The sequence below is a fragment of the Notothenia rossii genome, assembly GCF_949606895.1.
Source record: "Notothenia rossii genome assembly, chromosome: 4".
NCBI lineage: Eukaryota > Metazoa > Chordata > Actinopteri > Perciformes > Nototheniidae > Notothenia > Notothenia rossii.
In genome coordinates this window covers 82,938,003-82,961,006 of record NC_136902.1, presented here as the reverse complement: position 1 = coordinate 82,961,006, position 23,004 = coordinate 82,938,003, and the positions used below count along the sequence as shown (strand labels likewise).

The window sequence follows — 23,004 nt, the reverse complement described above, 5'->3', positions numbered from 1 at the left end:
CTTTTGTGACACAGCTGGATCAGTTCATATGTGGTGAAAAGAGTGAGGAGAGGGGACAGAGATGGAAGGGAAATACTGAAAGGGGTGGGTAGAACAAGACAGGGGCATTTCAAAGAGAAAATATTTAATTAAATTATTTTGGTAAGAGGTGTGAGAAATGCAAAAAAAGAGGTGAGACACAGTCAGATCAGGGAAACTGAGTGCTGATGGGGATAGCGGGTGGTGGTGCTGTTCTGTCACTCCTGGCACATCGCCGCTCTCATTACGGTTTCACTCACTGGCTCTAGCCTGCTCTTTGGTCCTCCCCCACAGCTAGCCCTGGAGCAGGGATCCATCCAGCCCAACCCTCCTGTCAACAAAGGCCCAGCTCAGCAGCTCTGGCCCAAGGCATCTGTCAGCCCACACAGTCCCCTGTCAGCCATAGCCCATTCGCTAGTCCATATTGGCACGGCACAGCGGGGCAGAAAAGAGTATAATATAGCACAGCAGAGCATCGATCAACAAGGCTCATGGTAACACAGCGCAGGACAGCAACGTAGGCATCCATAATAAGCAGACCCTATGCAAACCCAGCCCACGGGTCTCTGAAGGGACTGATAAACAACGACGATACTTTGTAAAACACAGTAAAAAAAAAAAAGGTACATTTAATAAGGTTTTTGTTTACAAGCATCAGCAAATATTAGCTTTTTTATGTAAGCAGAGACTGTGTATTCTGCAGAGGATTATGGGCTTGGAGTGGATTCTGCAGAGGGTTGCTAACATGTAGATGCTGTTGTGATTTAAAAGGGCTGATTCTGTTGCCAAACATTCAAATAAATAAAGTCACACTGGCTAAATAACACATCAGAGATTCTGCATCATTGTGAGGGCAGCAGCCAGTTAATGGGATGGATTTTCATTACAAATCGTTCAACCGTAGCTCGCTATTCAAATCAAGTCGCGTTCCCTGCAAGGGACTTGTTGAATGTGCCAGAGAAAGCCAAGCTTTTATATGTCATTCTGGTGCAGCTGAGCCTTGGCACAACCCAAGAAAAAAACAGGCTCTGCCGCTACGCACCTTGACACCCTTCTCTGCTAGGAAAAAGCGAGAACTCCAGGCAGACAACTGCTCTGACAAGTGATAGGAAGTTCTCTGCTTTGCGGGCAGTTGCTCATTAGCGAGAACAGGAAATAAATACTACTGAGCATGCTCTTCCCTTTGCACCGAAAATGGTGGGGACCCTCTGGAGGCTCGAATAGATCGAGGGAAGACAGACAAAATTGGAGTGCAGTGAAAATAATGTAGTGCAGATCAAGGAATATATCCTTTCATTTTTATTTCATGCTGTCCACAGGAAGAGAGGCAGATGGGGTGAGGAAACTAGGATAGCATGAGAAAGATGAGGAGTGGTGAGGCAGAGGTGTGAAGAGATGAGATGGAAAGACATACAGTAAAGCAACGGGAGACGAGCGTGTGAAGCATCGGCTGTGATTGATGTGGAGGAGGGTGGTGGCATGTACAGCACCATGTGTTGTGTACTTATTTATCTATTTCTTTGACCCATATGGAGCAGCATATGTTGACCGCTAACTGAAAGGAGGTAATACAATTAGGGACATTTGGATGATTAATAGTCCCAGTCACCTGTATTTATCCAAGAGCTTGCAACAGTTCTGTGGAGGAGTCACACTCACAGTTTGAGAGCAATACATAATTGGAACTGCTTGTCTCATTTAAACAGAGGTTATAATTGGATGCATCCTGCTCCATGTCTTGTATTTCACTATAGGCCTACATGTACTCCTCTTTTCGTGACCTGGAAATTGATGTGTGTCCATTAATCAGCTGCCACGGGACAGTACCTCTACCTCACTTTTTAAGTAACTTACAGGCATAACTAAACTGTGTTTGTAACAATCACAAACTATGTAGTCAGGCTGTTTGCCCTTCATATAGCAGAACTCAACAGCTTTTAGGAGATTTTGTAATGTCCTGGTGTCAGGTTCTCTTTCAAAAAAAAAAAACTCCCAAGAAAAGTTTTTTCCTTCACATCAATCAAAAGTATTTTATTGATCCACTCTTTAGCCAGAGAATTGCACTATAGTCTTCCAGGGAGCCACGTTCAGGATGGCAGCACAAGCAGTTTCACATTGTATAACACATACATTACATTAAAGCAAAACAAGGGAATAGTACAGAAGGAAGGACATCAAGGCCATACCAGCAATCTCTCTAGGGGGTATAAAACAGCAGCATGTGTCCTTTAAGTTTGTAAAAGTTTAGAGGTATTTAAAGAAGGCAGTGCTCTTAAGGTAATGATATTTTGCAACTCAGTCCATGCCCAGGGAGCATGAAAAGACAAAGTAGTCTTACCGCTCAGAGCACACCCTAGGGACTTTTAAAAGAATTCAATGAGAAGATCTAGTATTGCATTTGCTGGTGTGAAAGGATAAAAGGCTGGAGATATAAATAGTTTGTCTAACAATGTATTGACATTAAACAGCAACATGGGCAGTTATCTGCTCCAAGTGATAAGATTGTTAAAATAAATTGTGAGGGTGGGTATTTTTTTTTTAACGTTCTGCAGTGTGAAATGCAGAATGTAGTTTCATGAAGTAATGATAAAGTTGCGTACATGTTAATCACATTACCATAGTATTATACAGAGATTAAGAGTGTTTTCTTTGTGGGTCCAAGGAAAGGCATTTTTAAATGGAACGTGTTTTTTGTACGAAATGACTCTATACATGAACCTTGTAATGTTAAGATTGTAGGATCAGCTTCATAATAGCGAGAACGATTAAAGGGCATTCAATTAAAGCTGCAGTAATATCAAACTATCTTGCCTCACCTCTTTACCTTAATTCAAAGAGGGCAGCGCTGTGTAGATAATGTGTTGTCTTAGTCTACACTTTAAAAGCTTTAGGATCAGTAATTATTAATGGAGGAAATACTCTATGAGATCAGACGGGGTGAGATAGTTGCTAAAAGAAAATCACAAACTTATTGGCACTTCTATTGATTATGGGTTGTCATACTGTATGTGAACTATTATTACATTTAAAGGATAAGTTGTTTGTTTCACATGACACATATTGTTTGCAGTAGACAGCTGTATTCATGCTTACAAGAGCAGGATTCAGGTTTGGTAACAACAAGCTGTTAACTGTTAAGCCCCAAGCCTGTTTTTCAGTTCTCAGGCTCGAAAATGACATGCCCAGAACAAATGACTATATCTTCACTTCTAAAAATTAATATCTTTCTTCTCAAAGCAATGGTAAACCTGTGAGTTTGATGTAGAAAAGTCATAATCAATATAGATGTTTTTATTTTAAATGTAAATTCAGATTGAACATAGTAAAAAAAATGTAAATTATAGTTTCCGTCATTACTTAAAGTAGAGTGAAAACCACCCTTGAATTATGGGATTGGAGACCAAAAGCTTTAGGAATCCAGACTATAACATATAAGAAGTACCCTGTATCAAGATTGATGCAAAATAAGTGAAATTTGACCTTTTTAGAGAGATTTAGAAAAAGAAAACCCACCTACAGTATGTGTAGCAGTGGCCGCAGAATAAATATATTAATTTAACAGTTTGGTTAAACCACTAAGTCCGACAACGCCACCCCGGGAATTTCACCCAGGGAAATGTGACAAGTTTTAAGTCACTAGGACACACAGGTTTGGTTACTCATGGAACAAGAGACGTGGTCCAATTATCAAAAATAGAACAGTTTATTTGTATATAATCGTAAAAATATAATTTATAAAAAACAGTCACACAGGGCTGTATCCAAAAGGGAGAATGAACAAGGGGGCTGAGGCTTACCAGTGGGGGGGAGGGTCAACGAATGAGTGGAGGGTTCCCGCAAAAACAAACTTAAGTCACCCCGGTCACATGTGTTCCACACTCACACAAACACACGGAGAAAAGATCCAAAAACCTGGGGGAAGCACAGCACACGGAAAGGGGGAAGCCACCACCTCGGACACCAACACCACCACCTTCAGCTCTCAGTAACTAAAACAGGAAAACAAGGGAAAACACAATAAGTGGGGGACAAAAGCACAGAATAACTCAAAATGAAATAAACCAAAATTAGCCGCAGCCATACGGGCAATCGTGCGGCATAAACAAAACTATGCAAAAAGCAAAGAAAGAAAAACCTAAACCAAAACAGTTATCATATAAACAAAAAATGAATTGACCAAAGATATATCGACACTAATTAGTTATAAAATAACTCAAAAGTAAAGAAAGAAAATAACGAAAGAAAATAGGAATAAACAAAATAAACTATTAATGAAAAAGAACAAAGTAAACAAAATAGTTTAAATTGGTGAAGAAAATAATAACTAAAACAGAAGGAGTTAGCCCAGCAGTCCAGTCACTAAAATCCCACTAGGGGAGCGGACCTATACAGAGTAGGCCACGCTAAACCGGCCCAACCACAGTAGCCAAAAGCGAACAATTTAATTAGCGTCCAGCAGCACAGGATCGGTAGGCCAGGTGATGATACTGCCGCAGGCAATGCCAAACCGGACCAGACACAATAGCCAGAACCAGACAATTAACTAGCACTTAGCAGCACACAGGATCAGCAGTACGGCTGATGACCCTGCGTCAGAAACCCGTCTCTTTTCGGTGCAGCAAAACAGCAGCGGTTCTTTAAAGCCTTAGCTTGGCCCTAGATTAACAATACACACACAAGTATAACATTAATGTTCAGGAAAGGTGTGGTGAATGGACTGAACAAATCGGCGTACATACCGATCAGGCAGAGAGGAGAGAGTTTCATGCTCTCTACGTTACGGCTACTTGACGGGCATCGCCAGGAAGAACCTCCGCTATACAAAACAAAACGTGACTACACGTAAGTATGATAGAGAATTGTGAAACTTTGCCTGAAGCCAACTATTCTCCAACAACATACCTACGCCGGAAGCAAAACACGGCAATAACGGAAGTGGGTAGGTCTAGGCACCAGCGAACAAGAGGCCGCCAGCTAGAAGCCTCTGCCCCTTTATAGGATGACCCCTGGCGGTGATAGGCTAAAAAGAATATGCTTTACAACACTATTCACTGCTCATCCTGCTACATATGGGGTCATTTGGGTGTATTTGCCATATCTCTGGAACCCATTGGTCGATGTTGGTTATTGACCTCTTTTGAACCCGTTAGAGCCAATAGAATCGAGAGGAAGTTGCTAAATCCATCTAAACATTACCATTGGTGAATGAGAGTGATGCGCAGCCAGCATGTCCAACACTGGAAGCTCTCATACACAGTGATGATACTTATACCACTGGAATCTGTGGAATCTCAGCTTTCATATATGTTGTTTGTGCAGATTCGATGAAGTATAACATATTTCTACCGGGAGTTAAGTGCGTTAGCACTCCTTCGCTTAGTGCTAATTTATACGCTTGGTGTTAGAGTTGTGTTTTGTTTCGGTAGAAATGGTTCATATCTTCAGTTTCTTCCCATTAAGTGGGTATGACACATTAATAGGTTTTCAAATGTTAAGAAGCCCTGAGACACAGTTTTGTGAAAATGTTGCTTAACAGGTTAATGTTTAAACAGATCTAATAAATGTTAACTGTTTAAATATATATCCTGAAATGTTCCTGTTATTTAGGGGTGATAGAAGCGAAGGAATTGTTTTAGTTTTTTTAAATTAAGGTTATTTTTTTGCCCCTAGTGGCTAAAACTGCACACTGAGACTCTTCTGGAAACTATTTTTATATTTAACGAATCTTTTTTTTTTTAACCAGATCTAATAGCTTTTAAAGATGGGGTAGGTAATTTGGAGAAACCAGTTAGAATTTGAAAATACACAGCCGGAAAAAAAATCTGCCACTTCCTTACAGAGCCCCTCCTCCAACACACACGAACATGCACATGACCAATGAGGGCACGAGATAAGTTTGTGCACAGATGGAAGGCTGACAGGCAGGTAGGCCATCCAGTTATTTTAGCCGGGCCAGCTAAGATCATTGGTCGTGCTTTTTACAGCACTACGGCTTCCACAGATTTTTACGAATTTTTTGTCAAAGCACCTAAGATATTCATTGCTATCGGGATGTTAAGAGCACTCCATGGAATATAACAAAAAGTGTATCTCGTTCCGGTTTCTCAAACTTAACTACCCCACCTTTAAGTGTTCATATCAAGACTGAATCTAACTAGATGTTGTTCTTCTCTAGAGGGCAATACTGCACAATCACTGTGAGTTTAAGTCTCTACTGGATTTATTTGTATGCGTAATGGATCAGGTTTTTTTTTTAAACTGTATTGGCTTGAAATCGCCTACAGTATGTTCTGGGAGACCTTTTAAATTTAACCAGACGTTTATTTTACTACCCTTTTCCTGTTTTTTAGGAGTGCTAGAAGCGAAGGAATTTTAAAATGAAGGTAATTGTTTTGCCCCTAGAGGCTAGACTCTAGCCTAAAAAAAACGATACTATTACTACTACTATTACTACTACTACTATTATTACTACTACTACTACTACTACTACTATTACTACTACTATACTATACTAACAATACTCTAGCCGCTAGAGTATCTTCTGGAACCTTTGTTGATGTTTAACCAGATTTAATAAATGTTAACTGTTTAAATATATATCCTGACTGAATGTGATTATATGTTATTGCTCACTCTCTTTGAGCTTTAGTCTGTTCTGGAAATATTTTTTTTTGTTATTGTTTTTCGTTTTTTTTAAAGTTTGAATGTCAGGGCTGCCTTCTTTTTAGTCGTAGGTGACATTTGGGCGGATACAAGAACAGGAATTAATGAATATTCTCCACCGTGGTATTTTCAAGGCGGCTATCTCCTGAACACAACGTTGTTTCTGTTGTTGGAGTTCGCGGTTTCTCTTAAGCAAAGTCATTATCTCTGAATCCTTCTCCTCAAAAAAGCGTTGCTTCTGTTGTTTCAGTTCTTGATTTCTCTCATGCAAAGTGACTATCTCTGCATCCTTCTCCTCAACACAGCGTTCCTTCTGTTCTTCAAGTTTGTGATTTCTGTCATGCAAAGTGACTATCTCTGCATCCTTCTCCTCAACACAGCGTTCCTTCTGTCGTTCCAGTTCGTGGTTTCTCTCATGCAAAGTGACTATCTCTGCATCCTTCTCCTCAACACAGCGTTCCTTCTGTCGTTCCAGTTCGTGGTTTCTCTCATGCAAAGTGACTATCTCTGCATCCTTCTCCTCAACACAGCGTTCCTTCTGTCGTTCCAGTTCGTGATTTCTCTCATGCAAAGTGACTATCTCTGCATTCTTCTCCTCAACACAGCGTTCCTTCTGTCGTTCCAGTTCGTGGTTTCTCTCATGCAAAGTGACTATCTCTGCATCCTTCTCCTCAACACAGCGTTCCTTCTGTTGTTCCAGTTCGTGGTTTCTCTCATGCAAAGTGACTATCTCTGCATCCTTCTCCTCAACACAACGCAACTTCTCTTGTTTGAGTTCCTGGTTTGTCTTTTGCAAGGCAGCCATCTCTGCATCCTTCTCCTCAACACAGCGTTCTTCCAGTTGTTTGAGATCCTCTGCTTTGTCATTCTGATGCATCTTGAGGAGCTTTTCATATTTCATGTTCAGTTCCTCATATTTTCCGCGCAAGACTTTCTGCTCAATTTTCAGGGCATTCATTTTAACATCGTGCCTCACTTCTGGTTCCACCTTCACCTCATTCTCCTTCTTGTCCACCTTCTCCTCAACAGAACGTTCCTTCTCTTGTTTCAGTGTTTGATTTTCCTTCTGCAAGTTGGCCATCTTTGCCTCCTCCTCAACACAATGCTCTTTCAGGTGTTTGAGTTCCTGGTTTCTCTCACGCAAAGCAGCTATCTTGACAGCTTTCTCCTCAACATAACGTTCTTTTTGTAGTTGGAGTTCCTGGTTTGTCTGACGCAAAGCAGCTATCTCTACAGATTTCTCCTCAAGACAACGCTCCTTTTGTTGTTTGAGTTCTTGGTTAGTCTTTTGCAAGGCGGCCGTCTTCGCATCTTTCTCCTCAACACAACGCTCCTTCTCTTGTTGCAGTGTTTTGTTTTCCTTCAGCAAGGCAGCTATTGCTGCTTCCTTCTCCACCACACAGCGCTCCTTCTGTTGTTGGAGTTCCTGGTTTATCTCACGCAAAGCAGCCATCTCTACAGCGTTCTCCTCAACACAGGGTTCTTTCAGTTGTTTGAGTTCCTGGTTTGCCTTTCTCAAGGAAGCCATCTCTGCTTCGACCTTCTTGTGTGACCTCTGGAGCGTTCCGTATTTCATGTTCAGGTCCTCATTGTTGAAGCGCAAGACGTTGCGCTCAATTTCCTGGGCTCTCACTTTCACATGTTGCTTAAATAGCTTAGCTGCATTCTCTGTATCTGCTTTCAGCATCGCTTCCTTCTTCTTTGCGCCTTCAATCTCAAGCTTATTCCTTAAAGTCCTTTCCTGCTCCAGCAACAACTTGATTTCCTGATTTTCTTTTTGCAGAATCTCGAGCTTGACTTCCATCTCATCTCTATTGTTCATCTCCATCTCTACTGCGGTGATGAAGTTACCTGTTGTTAAGCTAACTGAATATAATTGTTCGACTGAATTAAAATCCCACAAAAATTGAGTTCACTTGTGAAGATTATCTCGTTAAAATATATGTGCAAGTTTCCCTAATGTTAGCTTGCTTCAAAACCTATTTCTGCAATGATCTGACACTAGCTGGAACAGTTCCTTCTGCCTTCTGACTGATGCTCTGATGCTCTGATGAATTCACCGTCACAGCTGAGACCTGCAAACTCCTAAAACATCAAGATCAAAGGCAAATATGATGTCATCAATCTGAAGGTTCCATTTGCTGATGTCAGTGAATTACATCAGCTGACAGGAAGTAAGAATGGAACCATGGTGTTGCCTAGCAACGCAATTCTGTTTAAATAATATTAAGAAATGTAAACGATCAAAATGCTTTATTAAGTATAACGTATGTGTGTGAAAGAGACAACCAAAGGAAACTGGTGTCATGATTCTGTTCACGTCTCCTCTCTCTTTCCTTCACTTACATGCTTTTGTTTTTTCACCTCCTCCCATTTACTTCACGGTGGGAGACAGGAGATAATAAGGGGAGAAAGGAAGGCAGCTCATTGAAAACCAACAAGATGCAGCCGTACAGTCAGCCTGGACAGTTTAGTGGTTCACTGCCATCCCCTAAAAGCTGTTAAACTTGTCACTTTATGTTTCACAAATGTAGGGCTTTGTTGCTAATGAGTTGTGGAATGATCAATCCCAGCATTAGAACTTTTACACAAAGTGAGCAATTTATTTGTTATGAATCTAATTAAAAACAGCTTCATCTTACAATTATATAACAAACAATATGGTAATGTTAAAACCCTTTTAGTACTAGAGGGCTCTTACAATAAAGAAATTATGCAAACACTGGTTTAGAGGGAAAGTTTATACAAATGCAATGTTGACCCCTTGTCCCACACTGCAGGACAGTGTCATAGACTGGACTGAATACATGTTGGTCATCTGGCTCTTCCAATTCACCTTATCCAATAAACGTCATAAATCCAAGTAAGCAAACCCATTTTAGGCATGAGTAATAGTTATAGACAATTATAAGCAAATAGCTGTAATGAACTGTGTTGAGCTGATAGTACAGTTATATTTCAAAAGTAAGTAGGTCGTTATTAAAAAGACTAATGATAAATTAAATAATAAGTAGGGGAAAAGACTACATGGCAGATCCAGATAGAGCTAATTATTGTTCTTGAGATCCTTAGTCCAGCGGAGGTCTTATGGAATGAACAGAGCTCTGTGCCCATTTCTAGAAAAACTGAGTAGGCTAGACCACGAAAAAAGGCATCTGGATCTTTGGGTGGAGATTATGGGGGTTATCCTACATGATGTCATGGGCTTTTCCCTGCTGCTCACAGACCTAGAGGCCACCCGCAATACCAATTCAGGCCATGGCATAAACTGCAGGTCCTTTCCTCATTACCTTTCCGTTTACTTATATGCATCACTGCCATGCTCACCTTTGCACTGGCTCTACATTTAGATCTGAACTACAAACCTGTTAAGTTCCGTGACTGTGAATCTTACGCGCTGTTGAGGTGACAGCATCTTTCAACAGAGAGCCAAATTAACGCTGTTATAACACACATATTCTCACAACATTAAAACATGCAAGGCACACGCAGTGGCAGCTGGTAATGAGGCTTCGTAATATGCACTCCAGTGACTTTTTGGGAACAGGTGTTAATTGTGGTATGGAGACGGTTTCTGGTTATGACAGTGAGTGATGGCAACCAACATGTGAAGGAGAAACACGGAATGTACTCGATGAAGAACTGTAGAAGGGTTTTTGGAATTCAGTTCTTGAAAGCATGTTGACGCAGGTTTGCTCTCTTGATAAGGCTTCTGTGTTTTGCTCAAATGTGAAAGATGATTCCAAGATATTCACACCATCCAACTCCTTGTCTGGACTGCATCCTGAAATCAACCACCAACCATCTCTGAGTGAAATTGAAATCCAGCATTGTATTGTTGCACCACTTAACGTTAAAATCATAGAGAAGAACCGTGTTCCTGCTCAGAGCCTGAGAGGAGCGCTGTGTAGTCAGCACATTTAATGAGTTGGCAGTTTGGATGGATGCTTTCACAGTCACCATAGAGCATGAACAGGAGGAGGGATAGGAAAACACCCTTGTAGTGAGCTTGTGTTGGTTTTCAGTGTGTTTGAGTGACCAGTTTGTTGGCGACAGGCTACATGGTGTTGAATCCAAAAATAAATATTAACAAATGGAAGCCTGGCAAAGTTCCGCTCTCCTTCAGGTCCCTGTGAATCTAACAGGACAATTTTAGCATCATGTTCTGTGTATATTTGTACTCATTTTCAATTGTGGTAAAAATATGTTGTTTGTTTCTTTCAAAGCAGACACACTTGAATACAAGGACACATTCTGAATTACGCCAAAGGGGCCTACCCTTCATGGGTGATTTGCATAGGTTGAATCTAAGAACTTGTTTAATGAAATACTGTATATGGATTTAAAAAATGTAAGTCAGGCTCCATTTTAGTATATCCGATGTTTCCATTGGAGTCCAAACTTTTATAGTTATTTTATTGTTGTTCATAAAGACTAGCTCTCCATCAATATAGGAAAATGTGTCTGCATATAACTCTAAAGTATTTTAATTAAAGCTTTGAAGATATCTGAAACAAAAGGGAATTCCCTTTAAAGCTGTTCACTTCTGAGGGAAGAATGTAGATTGTAGATGTCAAAGCGAGTCAATAAATACAGTGAGTTATCTGGGCTCCACACAAAGGGAAGGAACATCAACAGGGATTCAAGCTGTGAGTACAAGCCTTCAACAAATCTGACATCCAGCTCCCACTGGGTAACAGGTAGGGGTGACTGCACCACCACTTGTGTGCATCACCCGGGGTCACCTGCCAAAGACAGCCTCACTCCGCTGCCTCCCAAATCTGCTCCATTGTAGCCCAACACACTCCACAGCCATGTGCACAGCCTGGTCTACCGGAGACACCAGAATTTGCATGTGAGGCGCATCCACTGTCGGCTAGCATTACGGCTGATATCCCTTCTCATTGATTCCGATCTCTTCTCACATTTACATTTATTCATTAGGCACACCCCCGGCTACCATGCTTCCTGTGCGAGTTGTCTTAGCTTGAGCTTTCTTGGAGTAATGTTCTGACTGTCTGCAACAATGATTAAACAACAGCATACTGGTGTCCTTCCTCATCCACAGGAATATGCTGACTGTTAAAGGGAAGATATATTTATCAGTGAGAGAAAGAAGGAAGAGAGACACGGGTTAAAACATAGCTCTTGTTTTGAGACCTCTGAATGACAGGTGCGCCAAGTTGTCTGTAAACCTTAACTAACGGGAATACCCTCAGCAGTTTAAACCACTACATAGCTGAACTGTGATGCAGATAAGTTCCTACAAAAATCTACATCCTCTTTGATTTTGAGTTTACGTATTGTGAAATGAAGAATGTCACGTAATTTTCTTTCTTTTTTTAAGTAAACCCGGCCTTTTCTTTCACTTAACTTCCCTTAACACTACTTGTTCTTCTTGTTCCTGCAGGTGTTATGTGGATGACAAAGTGTCCAAAGTGGCCTGGCTCAATCGATCCAACATCATCTATGCCGGCCAGGACAAGTGGTCTCTGGACCCCAGAGTAGATCTGGTGACTAAAGGACAGCTCGAGTACAGCCTGCGCATACAGAAGGTAACACTGACCTAGAAACCTGACCTGAATGTTTATTAATTTTTATTCTTTGATTTCATCGTTAGATTTAATAACAGCTGCATTTAAAGATGGGAAAGAACCATTTGTTTCGCCTCCTTAGGATTACATTTAAAAATTATTAAACATAACCTTCATAAGCATAACTGTTTTGTGTATGTTCATCTATTAATTTTAACCCTTTTTTTGTAGTTTAACAATCATTTGAAAATGGACTAATGTTAGACTGGTATCAGTATATGCACCCTCTGCTAGACAGTAAATGAGATTGTCCTCCCAGAATGTTAAAGTCATCGTTTTCATTGATTATCAGTTCAGCAAGTCTAACTAAATATAATACATGTTTTCATAAAGGGTAAAGTACCTTATCTAAACTGTCCATGCAGGGAGGTCTGCTGTTATGCTGATCGTATCTGTTATGTAATGACGATCATTACTCATGTCTATAAGCTTTGACTTCTTAAAGTTGAATTAATTAATAATAATCAAAACATATTATATTGTAAAGTTGATTGAGATAATTCGACTACTTTCCTGTACAACGTTTTTTCACTGAAGAATCATAAATATTCATTTGGAGAATATTGTGAATGTTTGTCAAAATGAAAATGATAGAGTAGGATCTTGAAAAAGTAACACGTAGGAAGATACATGAAGATAAGATGCTCTGCCAGGCATATGATAAGATATTTTCAAACCAATGAAAACAATATTGCATTTGTGATTGTGTATAGGTGGATGTGTATGATGAGGGGTCGTACACCTGCTCCATACAGACGAAGCAGCAGCCCAAGACCTCACAGGTCTACCTCATTGTACAAGGTAAGGGGCAACATAGACACCAGCAACACACAACACACAACCAATCCACGCCAGCCATACAGGAAATGGTGTCAATTTATATATTCCAAACAGAAGCTAGAACAAATTTGAAATGATTATGTTATATTTATTAAGAGTCAATCGCATCATTGTCCAACTGCACACAAGCAGCAAACAACAGCGTCACCAAACTCTCTTATTAAACGTTGAAATGTGTCCCTCTAAGGTGTCTGTAAGGAAAATATATGAATATTTATTGTCAGGGAAAAACTGCTCTATGTCACAAACTGCCGCCTACAGCAATATAATTTCTTGTTCCAGTTCAAATTAATCTTGAGTGCACTTCAAAAGCCTTGAGCAGTAGTTTTCCATTTCAGAGAAAAAATAAAGTTTTACCTCCTGAATGGAGACAGCAAGAAAGTTGAGAGCAAGAGAGATAAGATGCTGCAGGGTTTGATCTTATAGGCCTGGAGGGTGGAATCTTTATATATATATTTAGTTTTAATTGTCACCGAAATGCCTTCCAATAGTTATCAAAGAGTTTAAAGGTTGTACCTCCTGAGATTGAAGAGAATCCAATGCTGTACAAACTCTTGTATCTGTACCTCTTGTGTCTGATAAAAAAAAGGTTCATGCAGCGTGTTCGTTATTCTACATGTTGTTCCCTGGGCCGTGGCGTAGTTTAAAATAATAATGTTAAGAATTGAGAATATTATGCACTATGTGACTTACCATCACTATGTGGAAGACACACTGCAAAGGATTGGTGTTACGGACACAAACTTGGATTTTCCAAATCAACTCCATCCATCCATCCATCTTCTCCCGCTTATCCGTGGTCGGGTCGCGGAGGTAGCAGTTCCAGCAGAGAGCCCCAAACTTTCTTTTCCCAAATCAACTCACTTTTTTTAAATCAAGGCTTTAAAATGATTTTATTAAATGATTTGCTTATCCTTTATGTTTTAATGCACTTAATTCGATTCCACTTACCAAATGCCTGTAAGGTTGATATGTTCCAGGAGCCATCAGTTTTTTTTTTTAGTTCAACCAAAACTAAACTTGTTTGCACATTGATTTTACAAAGAGACAAGACATAATAAGTTAGTAAGTATGCTTTAGATTTGCTGGTAGGAAGTTTAAGTTCCCTTTACACCAAGTCAGGTTAGCCGTTTATTCCTTTTTCAGTCTGTCCGGTAAGCTAAGCATAAATATATTTTGTGCACTTCAGCCTTTATCTGTCAATCATTTATAACTGGAACTACTCGGCTCAAAATATACTAGGAGTCATTTCACCGTTCCTACTCCTTCTTGTCTTTTAACTATTCTCAAATGAACAGAAAAATTGCAAACGACCAAGCTTGGCTGTAGCAGCCTCATTTAAGCCAATATTTATATAAGTTCCTATTCAACAGCAACTGCAGGCTTTTGACGGTTTATTTATTTTCAAACTGAAAGAATACTTGGCCTTTTTAGTTTTTTTTTTAAACCTCTGAAACGTTTCTGAAGTGCCAGTAAGCTCTCGGGACCATGAAAGCTTAAGAGCAATACAAACATTGAGCTGTGCATCAAGGCCAAAAAAAGAGGGAACATTATCCATCAGAATGCCACCTGAAAGACTCTTTAGTCTTGTTTTTCAAAGTCACAGTTAGTTGACAGATTTGGCTCTTACCCTGTCAGAAAAAGGCTGCCTGACAGACACGAGTGCAATACCTGAGTGCTCAATAGTTTGATCTCTGATAGGTTGTTTGTTTGCATGTGTGGGACATTTGTATGTCTTTTATATTTTGCTTTCAGCCATGGATGCTTTAACTGTCATCTGTCCATTACCCAAAAAAGAAAAGCTGAGGATAGAAATATGCTATATATGTACTGTGACAAATGTTGCTGCTCAGAACATAACACCACCTTTCAGTCTTTCATCGATCAGAATTTGTTTTGACTGCCCTTTCCATTTTAAAACTACTGCCTGTCTGACGTGAAACCTGACCCCAGATAAATACTACCTGCTGTCAGTGGAGGAAATGCACCACAGTGTAATTCCACACTACCTACCAGCGACTTCCCATCTTGCTGTGAACTTAAGACCCTCCATTTATAACATTTTAAAGGTCAATATGTGAATTGACGCTTCTCTTCTTGGATCCATGGCAGCAAATTGCCTCTCCTTCCCAGAATCCATTGTGTCCGATTATTTAGAGCTTGATCATTGGAATGTCCTGCGCCGACTTCCAGATTTTCTGTCGGCTACCTCGTTTATCACGACTAATGCCACAGCTGTAGCCAAACATTGATTATGTTGCTTTCTTTTCCTGCTATTTTGTCCTTTGCTCTGCCTCTCTGAGTCCCATTCAATGTTGCTGTCATTGTTAGCTCATCTGTTGTATTCACCCGCTCCGTGGGTGTAATCTTCTCTTGAGGTTCACTTCAGCATCTTTCTATCTAAATTGCAGTGCAGTCATGAAGGCGGACATTTCTTGCAGTTACCATGAAGGTGTTACTGAGCACTGTTTGCACTATGAAGTTCTTATTCACTTTCTAACGTTAGTCAAACATTGAACAAAGATGTGAGAGAACAACTGAGCGCAAAATACTGATTAAATGCAAAGAGTAGGAAGTAACATCCTTCTTCATGAACAATCCCCTTCTTATTGAACTTCTACTTAAAGAGTTTTATCCAATAACTTTTCTATGCTTTATGTAGGTTTAAGTGTTTTTAGGGAAGATACCAAAGTGTCTTTGTGTGTGGCTGCATACCATCACATGCAGCCAAGAACCTGAACCAACCCTGCAAAACCCAATCAACTCTGCAGGATAATAATTCACCCTGCCTTCATCTTTTAATGGGTATGAAAATGTTCGAAGCATCAAACATTGCCTCTGGTTACAGACCCAAGAGTGGGTTCACAAAACCAAAGCTGACAATGTTCTGCTAGCAGGGACAGGAACATAATTGGAAAACAAATGATCAGACAAAGTACATTTGGGGTGGATGAAAAACTCACAGGGCTCAGACGAGTGGTCCCAAGAAGCAGGGTCACTGCACATGACAAGAATCCAAATAAATTGGCAGGCTTTCAACCCCAATCCAATTTCATTTTGGTGAAACACACACTTAGTTTTATTGTGTTGCACAGTTCGTGAAGCCTGTGAACTAAGATTTTCATCGTCATAACTTCACCGTAGCTATGGGTTAGGGTTAGGTATGACTAATAAAAGCCTTGAACCTTGAACATACTGTATAACTTTGACCAAACGGCAAGCCCAGGCCAGTTTTCTGATGGTTTGATTTTGTCTGTAAGCTAGTTAGGTTAGTGTTGTGCTTGTATAAAAGTAAGTATGTGTTTGTGTGCACAATGTGTTTGTTGGGTGATGGTCAGTTCAAATCCAACAATTATTTATTGACACATTTTAAGAAACGCAAGAAATGCCTTCTTTTTTTTTTTGTAAATGTAATCACTTCACTTTTCAAAAAGCCTATTGAAAGGGAATGATATAAATATACTGTATATACTTTATAGACCTTAAGCTGAAACCAAATATCACCCTATGTAATTGTATTGCACTCTATAACGTTTTTCTTTCAACACACAATCTGGCATCTATCCATGAGAGAGGGGGACAGTCTGTGTTTTCTTGCTTACGTTCACAGTGTAAAATCCTGTCCGTAGCCCATTCTTTTACATTATCTATCAGACCAGTTAAAAAACATAGTCTTACTTACATGCATGACCTGTCAACATGAAATCAGATTTAAAATATATAAATTATTCTTGCAGAGAAAATCGTCTCTAGTGTTTTGTCTTCTAAATCAAAATGTAAAAAGATTGTTAGTCTCAACATCCACCATCAGATGTGTTCTTTGACAAAACAAATGAAGTACATAGCCCTTCTATATTACAATTGTAAAATATATTAGTAAGATTTCTTAAATGGTTTGTTTGATATTCATGGCCACAAAAGGTTGAAGTCCACAGCAACTTTTTATATACATTGTATGTGTGTTCATAGGGATGAAGTCCACAGCATTTAGTTATCCCTTGACTTAAGCTCTAATAGCACTTTGAGGTGGACATTATTATTATTATTTAGTGAAATGTGACAACCACCATTTAAAAAAAAAAAGTATATTATGCCCCCTGTAGCACTGTGGGATTACTTTTAAGAATGAAAGGTGCTTTACAAATAAAATGTATTATTAGTAGTATTATTACATTGCTCAATGCACTGCTGCGCCCTATTTAGAAGTGCTCTCATGAGTGTAGACCCTCTTGTTTAAATCCCACCACTACATTATTTGAGAAATCTTATTCTGGAAGTGATGTTAATGAGAGTAATGTTTGGAAGGGCCTCGCTTGAAATAACATAATAAAAAGCATAGATATTGCCGCAATCACTTTTATTACAGTCCTAGTGAAACCCTATCCACAGCAGAAGTGTTTTAGCAAATTCAGCAAATCTCAACATGCTTTGCAAATGTGTTTTTTAAAATGCAGTGGCCAGGGAGTGATTCATTCATTTCATGAGGTCCTCTTACAATACTCAATGCACCGGAGTGGAACTTTTATTTCATTTTTCCCTTACTGTATCTGCCTGAAGAATGCTGACCCCCATCAGAAACACTACAGCTCGTTGATCTCTGATTCCCACCAGTGTATCCGACAGTCTGTGCTCATTTGACAAGTTTAGTTTCCCAGTTAGGAACATATTAGTAACCACAGCCAGTGAGTGATGTAGCTGTAAGTGTGAACGGATAATTGGCTTTATTGCTACGCTACGCCCAAGCAAAATCAAGTCATCAAGTTACATTTTTCATTTCGGGCCAAAGAAGGATAAACAGCTTGATGGATTTTGACATGTACTGTCTTATTACTAGTGGTTATACGTTATCCTATTGTATACATGTCATGTGTGGCCATACATACATGTCTCACTGTGTACTTCACTGTGCAGCTAATTATACAAGAGTGCGTGTGTTGGTTGTTTGCCAGATGCCACACATTCTTTAAAGCCTGTCAATAGTATTGATATCTTGTTGGTTTGCATTCACTAAAGGCTGCAGTCTTTCTTCTTGTCTTTTAATTTCCTCTACTTCCTTTTCTCGCCAGTGATGGTTGATCAACTGATTCAAATCAGCATTGATTTAATGCTATTGAATTAAAGCCAGCAATTGCATATGCACTGCCCTTGATGAAATTATTTCAGTATAGCCTTGATAATATAAATTAATTGCAACCTGTCAATTTCTATTTAACATTGCTTAAGATTAAAATGCAGCACATCAAAGAGTAAGTTGTATTCATTTGCTATTGCCTATTGTTCAATACAGCATCATCATTCTTATTTATGTTGGGTTTATGACCAGGACCAGTCTGTCTAGGCAATCTGGATTAGCTCTTAAATCAACAAGTTATCACCCAAACCATTCCTTACATGCCGATTTGCCTCCAAGACAGATGGCATTATCCATTCATAAATGTCACAGTGACAGAGAGACTATAAAGTAGCAGTGAAAAGTCAATAGTCCCGTAAGCAGCTGTTCTGTGACCCCATTCCAATATATTTTGTCCATTGAGAAGTCACACGTATTAATGTACTGCTTTAATGCAACATGTAGAACTGACAGAATGTATGCAACAACACGCACAGAATCCGACCAATACAATTATAGCCTGGAGCAATGTTATAGCTACTGTACGGTTAATCCTAGACCCTCTTGTTGTATCTGCCAAGTACTTTTATGATTATCTTTATCAGTCTGATCTCGAACCTAATTATTGACTTTAACTCAGCCAAAGGCAATAATCTTTTTCATAGGCATAGCTGAGTTTTAGACTGAAAGATATAAACCCATCAAATAAGTCATCGTCCGCATGTATCCATCTTTTATTTCCTCTCATTTATTCCATCCTTGGCTTGTGTCACAATGCTGTGGTATTTAAGGAGCTAATCCCCAGGACTCTCTAAAGGAAGCCGTGTCACTCTAAAGAGCAACCTAGCAGGAGGGGGGCATGTGTGTGTGCGCCCAAATGTGTGTGTCTGTATGTGCGCATATCCTCGCCTCTAAAGTCTGGGCAGACTGACCTTTTAACAATTATCATGGGACAATCAGAACCTTTCAGCTGTGCCTGTGAAACCATCTATCCACTGTGGTCGCCCCTCGCCTCTTCCCATCTTCACAACCCCTTCATCCTTTCTTCTACCCCTGCACACCCCTCACACTTTAGAATCTTGGACCACCTCTTATATGTGCTGTTGCTGAGGTATTTTGTTTCTTCCTCTCACAGTAACCATGGGGCTATATGGAGAGGAAGATAGAAAGATTAATGCAGGGGAATTGAAAGCCATGTACAGCGAAGTGCAGATTAGCAATGGCTATCATTAATTCTAGATATCGACAGTCTGTCTGGCTCTTCTGCTACAGCACCGTAATCACACCCACATAGTACATATTATTGCTTGTATTTCCACCAGCAATGGAGTTCAGGCTACATTCTCTTCGCAAGATGATCCTTCCTTACCCGTCTGAAAAAAAAGCAGGTTATGAACGATCAATAAAGCTTCCATTCACATTAACAATAAGCAAACATGTCAACAAAGTTCCTTCCTCGCTATGCAGCAGTCATTTGCAGCCTCTCTTTGAGGGCAAGGCTATTGCTTGTCAAGGGCTTTCTAGCTCTCAAGGACCGCATGGAGCATGGCACTTTAAGTCTCAGACATAATTTTGTTGCTGTCCACTGTCCAAGTATTTACTACTTACACCACCCTTGATGCCACATTTACTGCATTTTCCAAATACAAGCCATTCATTTTCGTCTTCTGTGGGGGACATGTCACTGAGGCCTATATTCCCCACACTATGCAGTCTATTTAAGCCCTAATGTACTGTTAAAAGCACATTTTGGGCTTTCTAGTGTTGTAACACTATGGCCAAGAAAGCACATTTTCTGTATTTTCTAATACTTGCAATTGCAGTAAACACCTTTTTTGGCAGTATGGTTTCTCATTTGGTCCAGCCTGTTGTAGGAAGACAGAGTTTTTGCTCCAGTGGCCCGGGTAAGTATCGGACCACTCTCCTCCACTTTCTCAATCTGTCTCTCTACAGCTGCTCAATATGTTAAAGGCCCAAAGAAGTTTGCTGGAGTTGCTTGTTTGGACACCTAATTAATGTACTCTCTTTTAGTTTGTTTGCTCACTATCTGAGGGAAATAAGCTTCTGAATGCTCCACTTTGTCCACCAGCCAGTCACTTACTTGATCTTCAGCATTGTACAGTACAGGTATCAGGCACATGCCCAGATAGAGTCCAAAGGGGGCTTCAGCACCTGCCCTTCTGCCCACCTATTAGAGAAGTGCCCTTTTTGTCAAATGTGATGTATGTAATTGTTTGGGTTTTTTATAAATACATACATTTTAATATTAACTTTTCAATGTCAAAAAAGGAGACATCCCAGGCATACTATTAATAAAATACTGTCAAAAATGGTCAACTTATCGCCAATGTGCTCTTTTATGCATTTGAGCCCCTCCAGCTATAACATCCTCTGCACGTGCCTGCCAGGTAGGGTATTAGGTTCTTGTTATAGCTGATGCACTGAAACCAGCCACCTGATGTGTCTTGAAACAACTTCATGAAGGCATCTACAGTACCAAACCAAAACAGCACAGTCGGGAGCCGGGGAACTGCAGAGTACGGTGATAAATCTCTGTAGGTGCATTTGTTCCGAGGTTGATATAGAAATATTGATCAGTGCGGCTTTTAAAGCATTACTACAAAGTTGATTTACCTATCTCTGAGAACACTACCAGTGCATTATTTTTAGCTTTTAAATATTCAGGATATTCAGAGGAAATCGAAGTCCAAGGTTCGAGCATTTAAAAAAACTAAACACAGTAAACCCTGCGGAAGTACTGGCTTTTACGAAGGCCAGCAGCAAGCCTCGCCATGCCTCATTATTCCTGCTGTGAGCATGACGGCAGGCCGGTGACAAGACATAGATCCATATACACCAGCCCTCCAGGGACAAGATTACACGCAGTCGTTCATTATTCCATGTTGCTACCCAGTTGGATGAAGAGGAGGAAAGACGGGCAGAGAGAGAAAGAGTGGGAGAAAGCAACCACACACATGTCCCAATGCTTTGAACCTTCGTAATGAAACTGACTCCTTGAAGTTTTAATGAAAGCAATAATTTACCATTACCTTTTTCTTCCTGGGCTTCTGAGCTTAAGTTGCTTACACAGAATCTCTAAAAAGGACAAAAACACTGCAGTCTCCTTTAATCTCCTTTATGCTGGCTGTGAGAGATGCTTTCATGCATTTAAATGGGGCCATCCCTTCGCCACACATGACAGCAGGGCATTGAGAGGGGCTGCAGGTGAGCCACTGGGGCAATATTTCACACACTAACCAGACAAGCCACTGGCCATCGTTTCTAGACAGTGTCTCCTCGGTCTCTGATATGGAGGAGCATTATTTCTTTCCACATTGCCTCCATTCCCCACACACATACCCATCACTCGTAGTGCCAGTGTCCCTTCCCTCCATATTTTCCATCCTCTATGTGACCAGGGCCTGTCACATTGATGGACAGCCCTTTGGCACAGTGCTGCTTACGCTCCTCAATGCCTCTGGAAGTGAGATGGAGTGGCAAAGTTAAACCTGACCTTACCGGCTTTCTCTGAGGGGACCATATCAGGCTGGATATGTGTAGAGGAGGTGTCATAGTGTGTGTGTGTTCGTCACAACATGTAGTACTGAGTTTAAGGTCTTATATTCTCATAAATCTATGAGCTTCATCAGAATGCCCTTCTGTGTTTGAACTGTGCGCTTTTTTAACATTTCACCTCTCTGTGGCTTAATAGAATTGTGTCACCTGTTCTTCAATGCCTTTGCCCTGCATGACTACAGGGTCACCTGCTATGTGGTTGTGTGTATGTTGTGCGTTGTTCGGTGTGTGAACTTCCTGCCACTCAGCCCCGCTGGTGTTCAGGTCAATCCCACTGCTAGGCCTTGATCCCACTTTTATCACCATGGGCTAGATAAGAGCAGAGAGGCAAACGTGTGTGTGTGTGTGTGTGTGTGTGTGTGTGTGTGTGTGTGTGTGTGTGTGTGTGTGTGTGTGTGTGTGTGTGTGTGTGTGTGTGTGTGTGTGTGTGTGTGTGTGTGTGTGTGTGTGTGTGTGTGTGTGTGTGTGTGTGTGTGTGTGTGTGTGTGTGTGTGCCTCTCGGAGACATGACAACAATACTGAAAGTGCTCACCAAATATTAGTAAACCTTGCTCATTTTGATCCGACAAGATCAGTGGGTGCACTGCTGTGGTCCATGAATGCCTTCCACCTAGATCCAGTATGTGAAAGGGATAGAACAGCATGAGGAGGAGTCATCTTTGTTTTGTGCACGTGGTGTGAGTGAGTAGCAAAGCCCTGCACTTCAGACACACACTGAGAGATATCTGGTTTCAGAGGCTTCCTGACGGCTCAGTTGCACCAAGCTCAGCACTGCTCGGGCCCATGTGGATTCAAACTCCTTCCCATTCTTTCCTCTATGGCTGCATAGAACTAAGATTGGTTAAATGGAATCCTTGCGTCCCTCACTTGCGTTGTTTCCCTGCGTTTAGTCCCTCCCACCAGGGAAGCATGGAGAGTGATGACGCCGCACAGCAGCCAGATCTGTCCCCGTTGCTTTCACAAACACCCCCGCCTCTGTTAGTACACATTTACTGACATATACATTTGTATCATCTGTTGTCGACCCAAATACATTAAATAAAATAAGAACTCATTCTCAAAAAAGATTAACGCCATTCTTAAAATGTATAAACGAACAATAGTTTGATTAATATTGATTAGAGTGCACAATATAAATACAATTATTGAGAGAAGAAAAAGAGATATGTTATCTATTCAAAACCCAGTTCGATTAACATTCAT

The 23,004-nt window shown here is 40.4% G+C and overlaps 1 protein-coding gene across 5 annotated transcripts in view; it reads left to right on the top strand.

Moving 5' to 3' along the window:
• The window catches only part of lsamp (limbic system associated membrane protein), a 678,342-nt gene that overhangs the window by 603,860 nt on the left and 51,478 nt on the right, over positions 1-23,004 (top strand). For all 5 annotated transcript variants that reach the window (XM_079674361.1, XM_079674360.1, XM_079674362.1 and 2 more), the window contains 2 exons: positions 12,092-12,236; positions 12,989-13,076. In XM_079674361.1, coding sequence (XP_079530487.1) covers positions 12,092-12,236; positions 12,989-13,076 — 233 coding nt within the window. The remainder of the gene's footprint in view (positions 1-12,091; positions 12,237-12,988; positions 13,077-23,004) is intronic.